We start from the raw sequence: 22,709 nt of genomic DNA, 5'->3' as shown, positions 1-22,709 counted from the left end.
TATACATAAAGCGAAACTGGTGTCCTAACTAACACGAATAATTAAAACCAAGTTGATTTTGAAGCCCACAAGGAACTTGCATGGGAGCGCTTGGTAGGCCATCGGAACTAGACTACGTATACAGCGATAGTAAAATCAAAACAAAGTATCGCAGTCTAAGATGTCCTCTCGAATGAAATCGAGAAATGTGTCCTCGATCAAAGTAGGGAGTAGTACAAATGTCCGTAAATGGGAATATGCGAATATGATGCTACTAGTGACGAAAAGGCGCAAACAGTCCTTAAATTCCACCTTGAATTAACAACCCGCTTGCTTTCGTATGCAATATCCAATTGCCGTCCGGATGGAGTTATGTCACAATTTTGTCAAAAGATCTGCAAGCAAAATGACTTATGGAGTATAAATTGCAGAATACCTTGCCACAAGCAACTTACCTTTGAGTCATCGGAAGAGAAAAATCGAACTTAATGCAGAAAGGCGCTGTTGTGCTTCCCTCAGTTCGTCACTTCCGCGGCTGATGAGCAGAAAGTGAAAGTGATGAACGTCGGGAAGATGTTCACCCATTCCCATGGTGCCATTCGGATGCAAGTCACGCGATAAGGGATTCATCACGCAAGCTTAATATTTCTGATCAGGCTAAGGTCACGTCATTTACAATATTCGGATGCGTCACGCGATAACGGATTTTAAAGCCGGCTACTAATTAATATTCTGATCAAAGCTAACGCACGTCATTTATATGGTCAGAATGAGTTCTGGGTAATACATAACAGGGGGTGGGGATTCTGAGGTTAAAAACAGGTTGGGTTGCCATGAAAAACAGTCCATGGGGGGATTTTTTATCAGAAGGATTTTGTGTCTGAGACTATAAGGGGGTGAAATACATATGGTGGGAGGTATATATTCGCCAAGTCCGATATTGTGAGTTTACGTGATGGGGAGAACCGTGCGTCCCTGAACAAAACCACACCCTGAAGTTTCTTATTTAACTAAATTGTGTAATTCCTAGTGAGAAATTAGACTGTTCAAGTACACATGTATTATACAAATGTTAGTCTAGGTTCTCTTTCGCTTTTATAAAGATTTTAAACTCACCACCAGATGCCCTCCAAACCTGTGGAATTATTTTTAGTACCCCTTCACGAAAACTTCTATAAATCATATGCTTTTGGTGATCTTGGAACTGATCTGATTCTTCTTCAAAAATAGCTTATATATCATTTGGAATTAATTTTAATAATCCTAGTCAATTCTGCTGTTCTATAGATTTCCATCTCAAAATTTTACACCTCTTTTTTTCAGTTGTTCTCTTTTTCATATAAATGAGCAAGGTGTTACTTTATCAGACAGCTTACTAGTTATGTGCTGAAGCAACTGGTGAGACAGTGGTTCAAACCAATTTAGTTTGGCTGATTTGAATAACCTCAACATTGACAAGCAGTCTAATTTTTAATAAATTTGATGTACGTATCCACCACAGTTAACTGTGCTATCTGAGGGTGGTGTTAAATTCAGAGTCCTAAGGGGGGAGGGTATTTGGAACCTCTCAGCCCTGAAACTTCAGCCGTGGAGTCAGGAACCTGAAGCCTTCCTCTTCTTCAAGCCTGGACAAAAATGCTAATTCTAGGTAAAGGAAACCCTGGGGTGAAAAACATAGAGCCCCGATATTTCTGTCTTGGAACGATAGAGACCTCCATTATATGGGATGGAGTCCTGTGCCCAGTTATATAAAGCATCTTAATTAAAGACAAGTACTGGGAGGCAGTTTTCTGGAGTCATTCCTTGCCTTCTGAAGGATTTTCTTGAGTACTATGTTTAATCACTCAGCTTATCTAAGGCAGTTTATTGATGATAAAGAGCACGAGTAAATCATTCAGAATGCAGGGAACGACTGCAGAAAACTTCCACTTATCTTAAGATGTTTTATGCAACCCAGCACTAAAGCCCTTTGGAACCCTGAAATAACCCAGTATACAGTCCAAAATAAATAATTTATACTGCAAATGTAAATGTTTCAGGAGGAAGGATATTACAATGAAAAGAAAATGACAAATGTGTTCTTGATCTTTTTTTTTTTTTCATACTTAGGTAAAACTGTTCACAAACTAACATAATTTACAGTAACATGGTCATCCCAAAGACAGCTTCATAAACTTATTATATTTTTATGACTTAGATAGGAATATGTGAATTGCCAGTTGCAGTTCACAAAGATGTACATACTTTTTATCCTTTGATCCTTTGAAATGCACATCAACAGGGCTAAATTTTTCCTGTTTATGTCCAAGAAGAGGACACCAAAAAGTTTGGCTAATATTCACGAAATTTCATTGATCTCGAAGAAGTTTGAGTGATTTGGTTGAGAAAAAAAAAAAGAGTTAATTACACCAAAACTAAGAAAGTCAAGGACACTAACAATCACTACTGGAATGTGTATTGGTCTGTGACTAATCAAAGGAAAACTAGAAAAAAAAAAAGAAAAAAACACAAAATAATTACCATTCAAGCTTGGATTTGTTAATCTTGGATCTATCTGATTGGTTTTCTTCACCAGCATAATGACCATCTCATTCGAGAAATATTTCTAGTTTGTTCACTGTTTTCTTAGTTTCAAATAACAGAAAATTAATCTGACAAGAAGACACCTTTAGCTTATAAGCTAATTACTGCATCTCTTTTCTTCTTTAATTGGAGGGGGTGGGGGGGGGGGTGAAAATAAAATCTGAGGCATCATCATTCTACTTCATCATCTCTGTAGCCATGATCATTATGAGTACAATAGTGATTGCCATTTTCATCACTGGGTTGTCTTTGAAAGGGGTAGCTGGCTATTATGGCCAGCAGCTACAGATAAGGAAGCTAATACTTTGAGACTTTCTTGTCAGTGTTTATAACTGGCTAGCTTTCTTTGAGGAACTGGTTTTTAACCAAAGCTTAATATAATGCACTCTAGTTCCGTCATTGATCATCATTGTCATGTTAACTATCTGTTGTAATCGCAACCATCATCTTCATCATGATTATCGTCACTGTTGTCATCCTTTTCCTTCTGCAGACAACATTACCACCCGCCTAATCACCACAAAATAGCACCACAATATATTTATTACAATATCTGACATAGTTCAGCCATTATAGACTGTACAAGAGTAATCACTGCTTCTGGACCATTAAAAGTACGGAGATTTGAGGGGAGGTCATCAGTGTCATCACCATGAAAAAAGTGCAATGGTGCAGATTGCCTGACCTAATGCATTTCTTTTGCTTTGGCAAACAGGTCAGTAGCTGCTTTTTCAATTCTTTTTTTGTATTCCAAATTCTTGTAATTACCCACAGGAACCCCATCCAAACCATTTAAGACTCCCCACCAGGCCCCTGCGATCACTCCTGTGCTGTCACTGTCACCACCATGAAACATGGCTCGGCTACAAAGCTCTTCCCAGAATGCCCCTGCTCCAAGTAGTGCATCATATGCAATCATTGGTGCATCATGGCCACTGGCCCCAGCCCATCCCTGCCGATAGCTCAATGATTTGTAGAATCCATCACGGTCTACAACAGAATATTGCTCTGGAAACACAGGATCACTGTTGCCATGGAGAATTCCCCTTGTAGTAAGATACGCAGTCCAGGAGTCCGTGAAGTAAGACCAGTGCTCTTCATTCTCCTTGACATCACGGCCAACCTTTTTTATGTAACTCATAGCTTTTGGGAGGGTTGATAGGAGTGCTGCACCCCACTCTCGGACAGGTCGGCCTTGGACAGCAAATGAAGTTAACAGAGCAGATGCTAGGGAACCCAGGTAACCTGGAAAAAATTAAAATTACTAAATGAAGTTTTACCTTTTGTTGGCCAAATTCTCATTGGATAGCAGTTGGATCATAATCTAATACAACAATTATTGATATTCCAACAAAGAATAATGTTAGTGATCTTTAACTTATATAATCTCTCACTTGTAAAGACTTGAAAAATTCTGATGAGGGCAGGAATTAGAGGACATTTATGATTGAAAAGAAGCTGGAATTTGTCAACAAAAAATTACATTGTAAAGGATGACAGGGACATTCCTTATTGCAAATATATAAGGCTCCTTAAGGATATTAGTGATAACTCCCTGGTGAAAATCTTTGGAGGATCTTCAAAGATCTTCAAAGATCCTCCAAGATCTGCAAAGATCTGCAAAGGTCTTCTAAAGATCCTTGAAGACAAGGATCTGTTAAAGATCCTCACAGATCCTAGAGGATTTCTTGAGGATCCTATAAAGATCTCTTGAAGATCCTGATGAGGATCCTTTCAAAGATCTTTTAAAAGATCCTGCAGGATCCTCAGAGATTTCGTTAGGATCCTACAGGATCTTGAAAAAGATCCTTTAAAGGATCCTTTCAAAGATCTTTGTCAGGATCCTTAAGGATCCTCAAGGATATGATGAGGATCTTACAAGGTTCTTGTAAAGAACTGTTCAAGGATCTTCCAAAGATCTTTGTCAGGATCCTTAAGGATCCTCAAGGGTCTTACAAGGTTCTTAAAAAGATCTTAGAAGGATCCTATAAAAGATCTTTGTCAGGATCCTTAAGGATCCTCAAGGATATGATGAGGATCTTACAAGGTTCTTGGTAAGAACTGTTCAAGGATCTTCCAAAGATCTTTATCAGGATCCTTTAGGATCCTCAAGGGTCTTACGAGGTTCTTAAAAAGATCTTTAGAGGATCCTATAAAAGATCTTTGTCAGGATCCTTAAGGATCCTCAAAGATCTGATGAGGATCTTACAAGGTTCTTGTTAAGAACTGTTCAAGGATCTTTCAAAGATCTTTTTCAGAATCCTCAAGGGTCTTAAGAGGTTCTTTAAAAGATCTTTAGAGGATCCTATAAAAGATTTTTGTCAGGATCCTTAAGGATCCTAAAGGATCTGATGAGGATCTTACAATGATCTTCAAAGGATCCTATCAGGGATCCTTGAAAGATCTTTGTCAGGATCCTTAGGAATCTTCGAAGGTTTGATGAGGATCTTACAAGGATCTTAAAGGGATCCTATTTTATCTCTTTCAAAGATCTTTCCCAAAATCCTTAACAGTCATCATGGATCTGATGAGAATCTTAGAAGGATTTAAAGATCCTTTCAAGGAGACAAAAAGGATCTTAGAAAGATTTTTGAGGATCCTTTCAATGATTTTTGTCAGGATCCTTAAGGCTATAATTATTATAATGATCTTACAAGGATCTTTAGACAAACTTGTAATGAGAATCTTATCAGGTTGTTAGAGAGAACTTTGCAAATCATGGTCTTGTGATTAACCAAAATATAGAATAATAAACAATTCACTAAAAAATAATTGGGGTTGCTTTGGAACCAAACAGTCTAATTGTACCAATTTTGCAGTCATGGATGAAATCACCTTTCAATCATGCAGAAACCATACACAGTCACATGGCAATGCAGTTATAAACCTCACCTCAAAGGCAACAGAATTAAATATTTTTTTCTTGCAAAGAAAGTGATCAGCCACATGAAATCTCAACAAAACAAGGTTTCCTGGGTCTACAAATATTTTCACAAAAATAAAAGACAAGCAATGACTGAAAATATCTTTCTTCGACTTTGACAACACAAGAAGCTAAAGGACGAAACTTTACAACATTAGATTGTGATCAGTCCATTCAATATTAATTTTTGTGATTTTTGGAGCTGCAATGGGCCAATATTGTGGTTTTTTTAGGTAACAACTGATGTTAGCCATATCAATGCATGAGTTATATTTTATTCCTATTTTACCTGATAGGGAAAAAATAGAGAATCTATTTTATTTGTGTTTTATTTTTATTTTAAGCCTATTTTAACGCAAGATAGAACAAGGTGTTGCATTTTATTACTATTTTCTCATAACAAACTGAAAAATAGCCTGTAAAACAGCCTGTAATCCTATATCACTATTGCTCAATAACATAGTAATACACTGTTTTATTTATATTTTTTCTACAAATAGGATAGGCAATGGCCAGTTAGATTACCTGTATCACATGTTGTATGTACATATTTTGTATACACCAAGGGAAACTTCATCTTCCTAATCTACTGTAAGGTGAAGTTACTATTTGTATTCATCATTGTTGATGTATACACCGTCAATGTTGAGCCATATAAAAAAGACAAATGCATGATATATACTTATTGCATGTACACTTTTTTGCTCAATCTAACAATTACATATACCAGGTACTTCTTTGCAATAAACTTATAAACTTTAAGCATATGTATGCAATAATAACAAATGGTTTGGAAAAAAGAGCAAGGATTTACTTATTTTCTATATCACAAGATTGAGCTGTATTTTTGTTATTTTAATTGGGCAAATAAACACATAAAACCAAGATGAGCAACTGATATTAGTATTTGTAACTGGCCTGCTTTCCAGGAAAAGCTTTAATAAAAAAATGAAGCTTATGTTAAACTTGACTTTATACATGTAGTACACGTCACTGAAATGCATTTGTGAAAACAATATTACATTCAGACCTTCTTCGATGGATTTCGACTCCATTTGATGCCAGAAAGAACAACAATGCTTTCAATCATAATTCCTACAACTTTCATGCACAGTGCTAGCTTTTAAAATGAGCAAGAAAACGTGGGGTCACATCAACACCGGCAGCCATCTTGGATTTCATTCAGACTGGGTAGACTGGGCACGAACAAGGCCATTTTGGTCAGCAGATATGCCACTGCAGGCTCGCGGAAAAGACCGTTTCATTTTCGATTTAGGCGGAATCGGCGGAATATTCAAGAAAACAGGAGACATTTCCCGTGGATTTTTACCTCTGTTAAGCTTCAAAATGTTGGGTTCAAGCAAAAAAATGTGGATAACTACTTTTAGCAAGAGGTAAGCTTTGAAATCAATAATTTTGATGAAAAAGACTGCATGAAAATGTGTGATTTTATAGAAATATAGATCTTCTATATATGGGAATTTCGAATGCATGTGCTTCTTGAATCTTATTTGAGCTTAACTGCAAATTCGAGATTGTTAAGGTAAACATTCCCTATTTATTTTTGTTATACATGTAAAGCCTTTGCAAACGTTTTTACAGAGTAATTTGTAGCCAGGTTGTTATCATGTCTTGGTATAAGCTGAAGACTTAGTGATCTTGGTTTGATTGACGTTGCATGAAGAACTGGAGTTCATGTTCAACTTCATGCAGTGTATAAGCTTATATTTTCTGTACCACCATGAGTTAAAAGTTGGATACCCTTGTTTTGCTCAGAAATCAACAAGATTGTTACAGATGAGAAGCTCACTGAAACATGTGTCCAAAAGCGTATACTTGGCACTGCCCAGATCACTGTCACAGTGATCACTGAGTGACCACTGGTCACTCAGAAGAACTGACTTAAATGCACTTTTTTCTGTTGTACTGCAGATTTTCAGCTCAATAATGTTGTCAAGGCTGATACTCAATCGTGCAGCTTCAGAGTCAAGTCAGCAAATCCTGTTCAATAAGCTAAGTCACTTATGACCGTTGGACTCTATTTTAACTGATTTGATTTTGTTGCAAATCCTGACTTCTGCTACTCCTACTGAGAAACAATAATTATTACCAAATAAACTTTTGTAACTTGCATAATGGAGTATTTGGTCATTACTTGATATCATATACATGTAGTTGAAAACAGCAAGGGTACAATCAATCATTTTTTACAAAATATCCAATCATTTTTCTTTTTTATTTAGCACTTCCCCTGAACCTTTACATAATTCGAGACAAAGCCATTTCTGTGGAATTGGTTTTTGCTGTAACTTGTTTGTAGCTCTGGCTGTGGAATACGGTCTGTGAATGACAAATTTATATTGTGTGTAATGCATGTAATTAACCATCCAGATATAGTTAGGTGCAGAAATATATGAAGTATTGACCATGAAATCATTTGCAGTGGCACATGCTACAACTAATTAAAACACATGAACTATGATAATTCTAGACTTAGAACAAGGATTTAAACCATCACCTATTTTCAACCTACATGTATTTTATAGCTATTTTATTTCTGGATCTATAAACCAGCAGAGTGCTATTTTAACCCTATTTTAACTTGCATGACATACATTTAATGCCCTATTTTAAACCTGTTTTAAAGGTATTTTTGTACCATTTTCCATTTTTTCCCCATTAAATTATCCCCGTTTTATGTTTATTTTAAGCCTATTTCATTTTCTCATCAAATTATATTCACAAGCTTTTCAATTTCATGATAAAAATAATAAAATCCCATGAAAGCCTCTTGAAAATTTGACCTTGAAAATCTCATGAAAAGCTAAATGGGAATTCCATGTTGTGCCTACTAAAACCGAAGTATTTTTGCGAGCTTTATGACTGTTAGAAAAGCAGATCTTAGCAAGTGCTATTGGAATCCAAAAAGAAAATTGGGGGTAACCACGCATTTTTTTAGAGATAATTCAGCAACAATTACTCTTTCTTATTCTAAGGCAGCAGTGAAATACAAAGCAATGTATGGCGCTTTACTCCAAAATTGAAGCTTTGTTATCTCTGAAAAATGCATGGTTACCCCAAATTTTCTTTTTGAATGCAAAGAGCACTTGCTAATTTCTGCTTTCTCCGCACAGTTTTAAACTACGCAAAAATACCCCTGTATTAGTAGGCACCACCCATAGGAATCTCGAGATGCGCAGAACGTATGTGCAGTGACAAAAGTTGGCGCCGTCCTAAAGGGACTTTTCATGAGTTTTTCATAGTCTGATACATGATGCAGGAAATTTCATGGGCCATGCTGTTTTTCACATTATTTTCATGGATTTTTTATGCTCTTTCCATGGCAACTTCGTGGTTTAAAAATGCCATGAAAATGTCCTTACTCGTGATGTTGAAAATCCCCTCAAAAAGTGTTGGAAATGCTATGGATTTACCATGAAAAAATACTGAAATTTTCACGGGTTTTGGTTTTATGGTTTGCAATGAGAATGCCAATTATCTGTGCTTTAAAATTGAGCTGCACAGAGTGTTACTTTAGAGAATGTGCATGTAAACTTGACATATTTTCAATTTTGTCAAAATTCATATTTATTAGAGTGAATGATTTCTTTTAATTTTCAACGTAACAGTTCAAAACCAGATGAGTCTTGATTATGCCTTTGCCTGAGAGTGAGACTTGTGGCTAAAAGACGAGTTTTTTTCATAAGTGCATAACTGTTACAAATTTATTGAAGGGTATTATTTTGATAGCTGACATTGTACTAGGCACTGTAGGCAACACTTTCTTTTAACTTGTCATCCAACCATGTAAAAGTGTTGTTGTGGATGTTACCACCCTGTTGCAAGTTGTGATAACATTGCACATTGAAGTAGACATTAGTTCAACTTTGTACAGCACGTTTGTGCAGCTTGCAACACCGGTTGCAATACATGTAGGTATAACAATGTCTTTCAACTTTCAAGTCATAACAATGTTGTGCTACAGCTTGAAAGAAAAACAATTAATGCTGTCTGTATTTCTCATCCTTTATTTGTAGTAATTTTTTTCATGTCTTTCTGCATGTAAGTTGCCTCATTTTCATGAAAACAAAGGGTTCACACAAAAGGAAGAAATAAGAAGAAAAAAACAAGTTAGCTTTATGAGACATTTTTACCCTTTTTTTTCAGATTTTTACATTTTGCATTAACTGTTGTGTTTCATGGTAAGGGATTGATGATTTTAAACCATGAGATTTTTACAAGTGTAAAACATCAAAGATCTATTTGTAAAAAGATGAGAATAATCTGAGAAATAAAATACATTTGGCATAAAATTTACTGCTTGTTAAATAGGATACTTATTTTGTGCATGAAAATTAAGAGTATTGTGAGAGATGCACAAAAGGATCTTTCTACCATTTTTCCAGAAAATCCCTGAGTACTGTAGTTACGATCCTTGAGAATTTGTGCAGAAACCTTGAGAAGATCCTCCACGTCCCTTCCTTGCAAAAATCCTTAAACATCCTTCAGGATCTTTGCAAATTTTTTACTATCCTTGCAAGAACCTGAAGGATCTTAGCAGAACCCTATAATGATCCATCAGGTCCCTGCAAGGCTCCTACAAGGACCATAAAGAATCCTGCAAAGCCCCTGTCAAGATCCATAAGGTCCCTGCAAAGAACCTTTAAGATCCTTCAGGATCTTTTTAGGTTTTTCTACGATCCTAAGAGAACCTGAACCTGAAGGATCTTAGCAGGACCCTGTAAGGATCCATCAGGTCCCTTTAAGGATCCTACAGTACAAGGACCATGAAGAATCCTGCTAATGCCCTGTTAAGATCCTTCAGTTCCCAGAAAGATCCTTCAGGTCCCTGCAAAGATCCATTAAGATCCTTGAGGATCTTTAAAGATCCACATAAGGATCTTTTGTGGATCTTTTTGAGGATCTTTAAGGATCTTGATTCATATCCTCAAAGATCTTGCAGGATCTTGTAAGAACCTTGAAGTCCCTGCAAAGATCCTTCAGGTCCCTGCAAAGACCCTTGAGGATCCTTCAGGATCTTTGCAGATTTTTATAAAGATCCTTACAAGAACCTTAAGGATCTTGGCAGGGCCCTGTGAGGATCCTTAAGGTTCCTGCTACAGGATCCTGCAAGATCTTGCAGGATCTTGTAAGAACCTTGAAGTCCCTGCAAAGATCCTTCAGGTCCCTGTAAAGATCCTTGAGGATCCTGCAGGATCTTTGCAGATTAAGCAAGATCCTTGCTGGATCTTGCAGGATCTAAACAGGATCCTGAAGGATCTTTGCAGGGCCCTGTGAGGATCCTAAAGGTTCCTGTTAAGTTCCTACCGGATCCTGTTAAGATCCAGCAAGGATCTTGCATAATCTGCAAAGATCTTGCAGGATCCTCAAGGATCTTTGCAGGGACCTGAAGGATCTTTGCAGGGACTTCAAGGTTCTTACAAGATCCTGCAAGATCTTTGAGGATATGAATCAAGATCCTTAAAGATCCTCAAAAAGATCCACAAAAGATCCTTGTGTGGATCTTTAAAGATCTTTAAAGATCCTCAAGGATCTTAAAGAGATTTTCACCAGGGACTATTTATGTGAACATGCTTCATGTCTCAATGTCCAACTATGTCATGTATGAGCATGTGTGCATACTTAGAAACCTAACCATATGAAGGGCTGGTAGCCATTGCCTTTAGTTTACCCTGTCAAATGGTCAGTGAGCCCTACTTCATTTTGGATACATAATTTTCTTTTCCAATTGATACCACGGATTTGTGAAGACATGAACAAAAATCAATGCAAGAAGTTGAAAATTTTCCTCTTCTTCTACCCACACAACATCTATCTAAATCCTGGCCCCAGTTGTTCAAACAATGGTTAACTCTATCCATGCCCCAGTGGATAAATCGCTATACAGCAGATAAAATGTACTCCAACCAATACATTTTATCGGCCGCATAGCGAATTATCTGCTGGATAAAGTTATCTGCTCTTTGAACAACCAGGCCTGCTCAATAATGCATGCTGCTCTCAAGAATTGCAAATATATGGTCATTCACAAATTACATTTACTTTAACGGAAGTCCAGTTAGACATATGAAATTAATGGTATAGAGAGTTTCATTCTAGGGATTCATTTACAATATTGTTAGTAGACTTAAAAACCGACACTGGGGTCAGATGAAGTAAAGAAGACAGATCTTTCAAAACTAGGGTGGTCCTTCAGATATATCATACCTCCGAAATGAAGTGGGTGACCCCCATTTTTAGCATTTCCGACACAAGTAACTCACTACCTAGCAACAGCAAAAGTTTTAAATGAAAAAATGAATGTTAGAAGACTTTCGCGGGAACGTCCTTAAATCTTTGAAGGGCTCTTACTGGTTGCTAATTGAGCCAATTTTTTCTCTGTGAGCAAGCTTTCTATTTGGTCAGCCACGAAAGGATATAGCATGAGAGGATTGGAGTGGGGGGCAGGAGAAAGGCCCCTGCACAAGCCCAATCCTCTTGAGGCTTAATTGCTTCACTTGGTGCTCGCGCTATATCCTCTTGCGTCTAACCAAATACACAGCTTGCTTGCAGGCTAGCCAATTTCTAGAATAATTAGTCCTGAATGGTTCTCTCTGCAAGCCCAGCACATTTTGACCTTTTTTTTAGAAACTCCGTCTTCAACTCACAACAAAATTAGGCTGAGCATTAATGGACATTTAAAATTATAAGTTGAGACCTTCAGAGATACAAGTATTAAGGCCATCAAATCTTAACTTACTTTTTAATTTTCTACTTGAGATCAAACGGCTATACAAAACAATCTAGTCTCCATGATAGTTAGGTTCTTGAGAAAAATGAAGGCTCTGAGAGACTAATGTTTTGAAAGACCATTTGTCAGGAGTGTACTTAAAATGTAGCCAGAAGCTCATGCCCCAAGGCCTCTGTGTCTCATACTAAGCCTTGGAGTCAACTTTTCCCGAGTAATATATTTTCAGAATGGGGCTCTGGGGACCTTTGGAATGCCAACAGTTTAATTATCAATATGTCCTGACTACCTGTTCAAAGTGCTCAGTTCTAAAAATAAATTTACTTGGGAAAGGGTTGACACGAGGAATTAACCCTTTGTCTCTTAGCATCAAAGAACAAATTCTCCTATCTTGTCCCTATGCCTTTCTTATAAAAGTACCAGGGAGAAGTTATCAATTGAAATGTCAAGAAAATGCACCTTGGGTGATCATTAGTCTTTAATAATTCTCATGACCTCAGGGGTTGAAATAAGTATATTTGATATTACAAGGAGAAATTTGATGCTGATCACTGTTAGGGCTTACAGGGTTAAAATTTATACAGATATAGGCTCCTGTCACAGCTCATATTAATACTATTAAGTAAACATGAATAAAAAACATCACAAAGTACAGTACCTGTTGGGTGGTTGTGAGTCATTCGTCCACTTTCAATACTAATAGCAATGAGATCATCAAGCTTCTCAGGGGAGTTATATAACAGGCCTATGCACATTGACCGCATGGCTGCTCCACATCCACCCCCACGGGGATTAAATGGCACCACATATCCTTGTGGAATGCCAGGTCGGAGCCTTGCACAATTTGACATTGTAGTATTCCCTGGTGCTCGACCAATCATGTCTTTCTAGAAACAAATATTCAAATATAACAGTTATTTAAGTGTTAATCATACCATATTTTCCAATCAATATTATAGTTTGTGAACTACTACAAAAATCATTCTCTCAAACGTACATGTAAGCCCCCAAAATCTCAGATGTAAATGTCATTCTCATAAATGATATTAGCTCTCCAAAATATTAAGTCAAAAAGATGAGGAGTGTTTGGGACAAATAATTTGGCTTTTGTGTTTAAAGCTGTTTTTATCATTCAACCCATTTGAATGCAAAATTCCCTTCAATAATAAATTTTTATAAACTTTTGTAGCCCTCCCTCCAAATAAGACCCCAAAACAACTCCTTTGCAAAACTTATTTTTGGGAATTAACATGTGATAAAAGGTAGTTTTAGGGCTTGATAATTTGTTTTCAGACAACAAAAACAAAACTTTAAATTACATATACACAAGCAAATAAATAAGAGAGATAAGTAGCCTAGAGTACTGCCTAGCTAGGACAGTATAATCTGCACTTAGTTTAAGCTCTTACATGTAATTATTTACAAAATTCCTAGTCAAAACTGATTGCGTGGGATGGGAAACTCTTGAGGAACATATTCATACCCATATCTTGAAAAATGTTGGGCTAACATTTTTAAAGTTCTCTCATTTTTGTTTCCAAGATGCACTAGAACAAATCACAAGTTGTTCCTTTTAAGAATTGATGTGAGTTCTTGCCTCCTGTTATTCCTCGCAAAGCGAGGTTAATAAATTTGTTGAGCCGAGCGGAGCTAAGCCGCACGAATTCGAGCGAAAAATATATTTATATATATATCTTTGAAGATGTCCGCATTGTTGCCTAGCAACAGTGAAAAACAAAGTATGAATGACCTCAGACAACGAGAACATTGCTAGGCAGCAGTAGGTTGGGCCGACATACTGGCGTCAACAGTTTGCTGGAGCAAAATTTGCATACATTGGGAAAGTTTGCTTTCATTGCCGAATCAAATTTCAACTGCAATGTTCATCAATATTTACTGGATAGAAATATCTCTGCAAAGTCTTTCCCCTTTCTTCCAGAAAACTTTTTTGGGAGAGATTGCATTGAAGAAATTACACATTTTTCGCCGCTGTAAAATAATTTTCCGTGGGAAATAAATTCATCGAACATGACAGCGCTGCAAGCCTGTTGTACATTTTGTCGTGTCAGAAATAGATTTCAACTGCAAACTAGCCTATGGAACTACGAAAAGACCAGGCTCATCAAAATAGTTGCTATATATGCTCAGTAACCTTTTAATCTCCTCATTTGATGCTACAATACGAGTAAAGAGGGCTTTCCAACCAGCCCCAGCTTCACGAGGTTTTGCGAGTCACGTATTTGTAGTATTCTAGAATTGTTTTGTAGCTAAGTGAAGGTCTTCTTTCACCTTTTTCTGACAAAAGAGGAAATAAAACCCCATGATACTTCCTGTTAGTTAAGAAAAAAAACAGTACAGTCGAACCTGTATATATAACGGCCCTGTATTAAGCGGCCACCCTCTATTAAGCGGCCAGTTTTTAAAGTCCCGATTTTTCGCACATACAAACGCTGTATTTGTTACCTGTATTAGGCGGCCACCTCTATTAAGCGGCCGCGGCCACCCTGTAGCAGTCCCATGTTTGTCTTTCTTTGTTATTTTTACCTGTATTAAGCGGCCACCCTTGAATGGAAACTAAGCCATATGCACAGTACCATGGAAAACAGGAATTGTCGCTGGCAGTGCCTACAGTCAACGACTTGCTCTACAAACAAAAGTTTCAAATTCCGAGGCGCCAAACGCACGTGTCCCACTTGTTTAAGTCGTTGTAATTCTTACCCTATTCCTATTTTAACTTGAAGAATTTTATTATATATTGTGTTACTTTTAATTAGCAACATTGCCGTTATAACTCCACTTTGATCGTAACAACTATGAAATGACGGAATGAAATATTTTGTTGTGAATAATTTGTTGTTATAACTCCACTTCGATCGTAACAACTATGAAATGACGGAATGAAATATTTTGTTGTGAACTGCAAGTCACGTAAGTAAGTGAGTTAAAAATACAATACTGTACACTGTACAAGAGTAGAGGACAATTTATTGCACAGTGCTTTTACACAATGTTACGTATATTATACCATTAAGTTACAAGTTGGCACTGAACTTTGTTTAAAGTATTGATCTCTTGAAAGAGTGTTGATTGTCCTATTGTTTCCCTGCATGAAATGTTTTTGTATGAGACACCATTAAAATTGACATATTAGACAACGGCCAGTGAGTATTTTTAGTGATCCTGTATTAAGCGGCCAGTTCCTCAAGTCCCGAGGGTGGCCGTTATATACAGGTTCCACTGTAGTAACAAAAATTATCATGCTTTAATATCTAGGTTGTAACATGTCACAAGAAAGAATAAAGAAACAAACAAGTAGATTTAATTAAATAAATAAATAAACAATAATTAAGATAGGAAATAGAAAAAAAAAAAAGGATCACTTAGCATATAGACATCTAAATATAAATGACCATAATGTGCCCGTTGTAGCTAAACAGTCACATAATACAAATACCCACCATACTGGAGAGACCCTGGAGAGCAAGCTATGTACAGTGGGACATCCAAAACTAAGAAAATTCAAGTTTGGCTGGATTAAGGTGACTCCATACAGTTATTTGGCGCACGGCGACTGGGTTCTAAAATGGGGCAAACAGTTTTCTAACTGATACGGGAATTTTCATTATGCTGGCGCACAAAACAAGGCCAGTTTTAGGATGAAAAATAAGGCTATTTTAATGAGTTTTCCACTGTGAATTTTTCTGAAAATTGGTTCAATGTTAGGATTTAGCTGGTATTTGTACTCCAAAAAATCTTAGGAAGAATTATACACGGATCTTTAACAACTGGAATAACTGGCAAAAACGAAAATTGCAGAAATTGGCCAAACGTCATACATGTATGTACAGAATTTGTTCTGACTTTACGAGGAGACATTTTGGAGTTTCTCTCTTCTTTACACAAAAAATAACGGGATTTTACCATGCGATATTCAGACAAACCCGTTTTGAAACTAGCTAGGAGTGAAGGAATCAACAGATGTATCATCGGCTGGTTGCCATGGAAATGGAGTTTACCAGTAGTAACAGTGTTCTTGGTTTGAACCCAGATATTTTCACAGGGCTGAGAGAACCAGAACATCAAGAAAAATATATATATTACTACTAGCGAAAACTGAAGAAATGGTATAGAGCCACCTTAAGTCGCTTTGTTTTAGATGTCCCATTGCAAAACTTGCTGTCCAGCATGGCGGATTCTGTACCATGTGACCGTTAGTTGTAAAGGGCTCATTCTGTTGATGCAGGCTTATGATATAGATCGACTTACCATACTTTCTTTGTACATGGAAGCTAATGTGCTAAAGAGCTCTTCATGTGTCTTCCAAGATGACACCAATGCCTCGGCAGTAGCCAGGTGCAAAACGGTATCATCACTCACCATCCAGCCTTTGATCTCAATATTCTGGAGACCACCAAGCTCTTGCAATTCTTTATGGATATCTTGTCCAGAATGACAAAATTCCCAGTTGCCATTCTTGTAGCCCAAAGCATCTCCTGTAGCACTTAGGAGCATACAAGCTTTAAACTGATCCTTAGAGAAAGGCATTTTGAAATTGGAATCACCTCTCAATGCAGCACTACCCTTACTGTGACCTAGAAAATAAAAGGAAATTAAGTTCTGTGTGAATGGGTTAAGCAGGTTTATTCAAAGGGATTTCCTTGGACACTGGAACCCTAGAATGCCAGAAACCCAAATCCTTCCTTACTAGTTAGTACATTCATGGCTTCATGAAGACAGTTGAAAGTTAACTTACCGAATACAATTAAGTTATTAATTTTCACCATCTGAGCTCCCTTCATCGGAGTTATCAAATAATTTAGTAACTGTTGGCTGCGCCTGCTTGAAACGCAAAACCATTCACAATTTTTCAGCGACTATCAAACTAAGAAAGTGTTTAAGGCTTAAAAGGAGTGATACATTTGAAAAAAAGCTCTACTTACATGCTCCAGAGTCGGGCCATCGCTGGAATATTGTTGTGGATTGTCAATTCTTCTGAAGTAAGCTTTCGTGGGAGAAGCGTACACGCAACAACCATGCTAGTAGGATCCAGTGTTCCTCGGTTTAATTTGTCACGCGATGTTCCAACTCTTTGAATGCTTGATCACGGTGGAGAATTTTGTCGTTCATCACACTTTCTCGGCTTAAAAGGTGTGTTCTTATATTCAGGTAACACAATTTAATATTAATTTAAACCTTTAAAAAGTGTTCATCTTGAGTTTTCTGGGGCTTACAGTGTGTTTTAACATTGGGCTACTACGGATTTCCGCAGTTTTTGAAATGATTCACCTATAATGGTGTAAAATCTAAGCGCACAATTTCAGTCGTATAAAGATTTAAAAGTTGAAAAAAGGAAGGAAAGAGAAAGTACTGACAAGAAAGTTCAGGGTTGATGTGTCTATTCGTCTGTTCCTCAATCAATAGACAGGGAGCATCGATCATGAGTCGTACAGAGAGGTCAAAAAGGACAGAATTTACGCTTATGTGTAAAACTATATATAAGCTAATTATTTTATTAACAATGAGATTTATTATGTACAGAACAATTCAGATATAACGCAGATACATAAAACGTCCATATGAGTACTTCATGATTCGCATATTTTTAACAGTTATCCTAAGAAATCGCCCCTAATAATGATATTTATCAGAAATACACCGTCTATTCGGTCGGTAAAATATTCAATAAACGGCTCAATATTACACATCTTGAATATATTCATCTCTCTTTGGACCAAAAGCGGCCATTATCCCATGACGTAACGGCCGCGTTTTGTTCTGCATTTATAGTGGTGGGTATACACCGAACAGCGGCCTCAAAAACAGCTTCTGTATACAGGGAATACAGCCGGACAAGATTGTATAAAAACCGTGACACGAGGTCATACATACACGAAGGTCGTGTTGGCTAAAATCACGCGACATTCCGCAAGATTGAGCAGGATAATTAGTTTTGTTATTCAACGCGGGTGCAACAAAGGAAATAGGGAACGTCTGCACGCAGGCTATACATTGATAACAAAGCGCAGTTTTCTTGCAGAAAAGCTGGAGATGATCTTTTTTTGTCACCCTCAATATTCGTCATCTTTATACAACATTGTTTTAAAAATATCAATTGTGTTAAAATTATAGATCATGCTGAATGTTGAGCACACCATGACCATGTTTGGACGGCGTTACAATTTGTTATATGCATACAAGTATATTGTATACCCCAGCTATGTCACGAAATCTGGGTGACTTTAACCCGAAGTTAGTTTTTGTCTCTGTACGCTTGACAAACATTTGGAACAATTTCCGTCAATAATGATACATGTGGACTTCCATCTAGAGAAGGTGTTCGATAGTCCCAATTTCTAAATCTTTTGGCAGTTTTTCTGTTTTGTTTTTTAATTTTTTTCGGAAGTTATATCAATAACTGCCTTTAGTTTTAAAATAAAACTATTACAGTTAATTCAAACTCTCTGCAACAACAACCTTCAAGGGGCACTGTCACGAAATTTTCGTAACATGTAAAAGCCAAAAGATATTTTCATCAGTGAAAACCTACAAACAATGATCCAGTTTCGTAAAAAAGTGGTCTGCCAAGGATGATGCGGATAAATTGGGACTACAACTTGAAAATGTTTGCCTAGCGTTTTCAAGTTTTCTCGTTTTGAGTGGGAAATTTCTCCAGAAAACAACAGAGGTTTACTCTCCCAAGGATAATTCCGTTTGATATCGTCCTCCTGCGGTTGCAGAAACATTTCTTGCTTCAACAAACGTACTGTGGCATGATTTCACCACGGTTTTACAAGACGGCAGCAAAATTGTCATGACAGTGTCCCTTTCAGACAAACGTTTTTGGTCATCATAGAACGATTATGGGGTGGTTGTAAATTTAGATTTAGACAAATTCGTCACTAAGTGTGACGGGGGAAAGAAACAGAACTTTCGCAGTTCCTTGCAAACTAACCCCCAACTATTGCACACACAAAGACCAGACCAGCACACCGGGAACTCCATGCCCTACTCTTTTCGATTACTGTGTGGTTCGTTAACGTCCCACAAGGTTATGAACATGGAAGTGTTGTGAGACGGGTCCTACGGCTTATTGTCCTTATCCGAGAAGACTAGAAAGTCTAGCCATTTGCATATATCAGAGCAAAGGCAGAGGATTTGTATGAATGAATGACTAGTCAGGACAAGAAAACATGCAGACAAGTGGCCGTAGTTTGGAGACTGCGGCCATTAGCAGAGGTTTGAGTGATTGCAACATTGTAACACATCGATACATGTTAGGAGAAACAAATATTTACAGGTTCTGTAAATATTGTTCTCGTAGTTCTCCAACCTCGTTCCCAGGCTATCTCTTCTTCACGTCCCAGGACGGAGAGACCCTAGGAACGAGGCTAATTGTTCTCCAGTATTTCTTGTGGTTCTAGTGGGGAGAATTTGTTTATATCAATTCAAGACAAAATCTTCTTTTTTCTTTTTTTTTTTTTTTCATTTGTGATCATTTTACTTTATTCTCATGATGCATGGCATGCCGTGTACCATCGAGTAATGATGTTGTAAGGTTTACAGCATTAAACTTGAGCAATCAGTTGGCCCTTTCTTCAATAATAATGTCTCAAATGGATTCCCTTCAACAGAAAACAAAACTGCAAAGTTACCTTGCAATATGTCGGACAAAGAATTTACTTTGGAAGAGCTCAACTACTTCCGTGTCTGCTACATCACTGCCAACGTCATCCGGAACGGACTGCAGTCCGTGTTTAAACAAGAATGGGACAGAGTTCACGGATGGAGGTTGGGTCCATGGCAGGACACTGAAAAAAATGGACAAGACTTTTTTAACATGGAATCCCCAAAAAGTCGAAACAAGAACGTGAGATTCCTGAGTATCATACAAAATGGAAATACAAGTGAGTGGGACTGTTCATGTTTCTTCTTTGCAATTCTCTTTTCTGATTCGCTTGGATCATTGGCGAGTCCTACAGTTGCCATAAACGTCGATGATCTACGTGTTTTCCGAAACAGAGTTTTTGCACATCTTTCTCAAGCCAGTATTTTGGAGACTGACTTTCAGGCCAACGTGAAATGGGTCTTGAAAACGTTCACAGCTCTGCATCTTGACACAAAAGAGCTACAGGAAGTCAGTAAACTGAACAGTTTTCCAACTAGGGAACTTCAGCAGCTTCGAGAGCAGATTGGTATCTTGGAAGTGGAACTACAAGCCAAGCCTAAATCCTTCATGTGCCTTCCACCTAAGCCATCCCATCAAGTAACTGAACGAAAATCAGAAGTTGAAACTCTGATGCAGACGTTCGTGGACCTCCAAAACACCCATGAAGATGGGTCCGTTGTGACGGTGTATGTCTCCGGTAACCCCGGTTGTGGCAAGAGTCAGATTGCTCGTGAGGTCGGGAAAAAGTTCTATGATGAGGCAGTTTCTGACGGTAACCAGGACACCTGCGTATTTGTAATGACCTTGAATGCTGAAAGTGAGCAGTCGATACTAGATTCATACTGTCACCTTGCCCGTGAACTTGGGGTTACAGAATACTCGCTGAATAGTATCACTGGGTCAGATTCAAAGTTGAAGCCTGATGAAAGGATTGCCCATCTTAAAACCCTTGTTTCTGCCAAAGCAAAAGACTATTCCACGTGGCTGGTAATATTTGACAATGCCAATGACTTGAGGGGCATACGGAATTGCTGGCCTGATGACAAATGGGGTGGACGTGGTAAAGTTCTCGTTACCACTCAGGACAGTGCCAGTGTACCATTTGCTGATCCTTCCTGTGGACATATTTCCCTTAGTCGAGGAATGCAAATGGACGATGCATTGTCTCTTCTCAGAAACATTTGCCAGTTTTCATGTGATGACGAGGAACTAGAGCAATCTGTTGTCATGGAATTAGATTTACAACCCTTGGCAATCGCTTGTGCCGCACTCTATGTTCGCTATTTGCAGGCCGATGGAGTCACAAATCGCGTCAGTCCGGGGACCTCTACCTGGAAGAGTTACCTCAAGAAACTAGGAAAGGGAAAGAGGCATTTGACAGAGAAAATTTACGAACAAACAAGCAAGAATTACCCATTGTCAATGTCATCAGCCGTCACAATGGCTGTGCTTAAGCTTGTGGAGAATGAAGCTTTGAAACACGTAGTCGATTTCCTGGGTTTGGGTGCACCAGCACCAATTGACCTTGACATCATTGTCAGTTTCGTGACAAAACAAGAACCAGATCTTGATGAGGATACGACTGCTGCTGACATAGCGAAGTGCTCTTTGTTGATTCCGCTTGTTCTGGAGGATTGCCGAAGAACTCTCATAAAGGTGCATCGGGTCGTTCATGATGCCTTCAAGAACTACATACTTGACAAGTACAGCAAGGCGAAGATTGCCTCTCTCACCTGCAAGTTCACGGAGACGTTATCTCCTTTTGCACAACATAGTTTGTTTCAATTTGACCTGGAGTTTCACATCTCTTCAAAGCAGATGGCTCCTCATTTGGAATCACTCAGCACTTATTTGGAGGCACCATCCAAATGTTTTTCAGATGTAACAAGTCATGAAAGATCTGTATTTAAACATTCATTTCTTAATTTTGGTGATATTTGCAGACAACACGACCTTCTTTCCGCAGCCCAAACGTATTTTGAACATGCCCTTGAGATCTTTAATGGTGAATGCGGTGGTGACGATAGCCAAATTAAGCTAAAAGCAACCATCCTAAACAATTTAGGCATTGTCTATCATGACTTAGGGCAGTTTAAGAAGGCTCAGGATCACCATGAGCATGCTCTGGTTTTGCTGGAAAGTATAAATCCGAACAAACCATCTCATGAAAAAGCGGATTCTTTAATCAAACTTGGAAATGTACTTTTCAGTGTTGGCAACCTTGAAAAAGCAAAAGAATATTTTTGCAAGTCTTTAACAATGAGAGAAATTCTGTATGGTGATGAGCACTCTACTGTTGCTGATGCACTTACCAACCTTGGGATGGTCCACAGCGTGTTGGATGACTTGCAAAGTGCCGAAAACCTTTTCCTAAGATCCTGTACTCTGAGGGAAACAATTTTTGGGAAAATGCATCCACGCGTTGCCGATTCTTTGAGTAATCTTGGTGTTGTATACAGCAAATTAAGCCAGCATGAGAAGGCAATACAATACCACAAACAAGCTCTGGAAATGAGAAAAAAACTTTTTTTTGCAAATCATATATTGATCTCCGATTCTTTCAATAATCTTGGTCTGGCTTACAAGTTTGTTGGCAAGCTGGAACAAACCAGGCATTGCTATGAATGTGCACTGCGAATCAGGGAACAAACGTTGGACAAAGAACACCCAGCCGTAGCAGGAATGTTAAGCAACCTTGGTGTGTTGTATATGGATTTGGGTGAATTACAGAAGGCTAAAGACCTGTTCCACAGAGCATTGCAAACCAGGATCGAAGTATTGGGCCTTAATCACTGCGTTGTTGGCGATTG

General features: G+C 37.9%; 3 protein-coding genes across 8 annotated transcripts in view; all 3 read right to left on the bottom strand.

Moving 5' to 3' along the window:
• The window catches only part of LOC146461071 (uncharacterized), a 79,445-nt gene extending 78,913 nt beyond the window's left edge, over nucleotides 1-532 (bottom strand). Inside the window, exon 1 of one of the 2 annotated variants that reach the window (XM_085087308.1) lies at nucleotides 435-532. The gene's annotated coding sequence lies outside the window, so the exon portion shown is untranslated. The remainder of the gene's footprint in view (nucleotides 1-434) is intronic. The other variant, XM_085087311.1, reaches the window with a different exon arrangement.
• Nucleotides 1-17,257, bottom strand: part of LOC146461070 (ADP-ribosylhydrolase ARH1-like) — a 30,365-nt gene extending 13,108 nt beyond the window's left edge. Inside the window, exons 1-5 of one of the 3 annotated variants that reach the window (XR_014857487.1) lie at nucleotides 17,174-17,238; nucleotides 16,987-17,072; nucleotides 16,500-16,825; nucleotides 12,892-13,120; nucleotides 2,985-3,807 (exon numbers count right to left, since the gene is read on the bottom strand). Coding sequence is in view for 2 of the 3 variants with exons in the window: in XM_085087343.1 (XP_084943469.1) it covers nucleotides 3,248-3,807; nucleotides 12,892-13,120; nucleotides 16,500-16,825; nucleotides 16,987-17,072; nucleotides 17,174-17,193 (1,221 nt within the window). In the remaining variant the exon portion in view is untranslated. Of the gene's footprint in view, nucleotides 1-2,875; nucleotides 3,808-12,891; nucleotides 13,121-16,499; nucleotides 16,826-16,986; nucleotides 17,073-17,173 lie in introns of those variants that run through there. The other 2 variants (XM_085087343.1, XM_085087344.1) reach the window with 2 other exon arrangements.
• The window catches only part of LOC146461068 (uncharacterized), a 177,152-nt gene that overhangs the window by 123,879 nt on the left and 30,564 nt on the right, over nucleotides 1-22,709 (bottom strand). The window contains exon 1 of one of the 3 annotated variants that reach the window (XM_085087313.1): nucleotides 435-558. The exons of the other annotated variants lie outside the window; for them this stretch is intronic. The gene's annotated coding sequence lies outside the window, so the exon portion shown is untranslated. Of the gene's footprint in view, nucleotides 1-434; nucleotides 559-22,709 lie in introns of those variants that run through there. 3 annotated transcript variants of the gene reach the window in all.

This window comes from Pavona decussata, unplaced genomic scaffold, assembly GCF_977016875.1.
Source record: "Pavona decussata unplaced genomic scaffold, jaPavDecu1.1 SCAFFOLD_202, whole genome shotgun sequence".
Classification (NCBI taxonomy): Eukaryota; Metazoa; Cnidaria; class Anthozoa; order Scleractinia; family Agariciidae; genus Pavona; species Pavona decussata.
The sequence above is the reverse complement of the archived record's forward strand: the minus strand, read 5'-3'. Positions and strand labels throughout refer to the sequence as shown.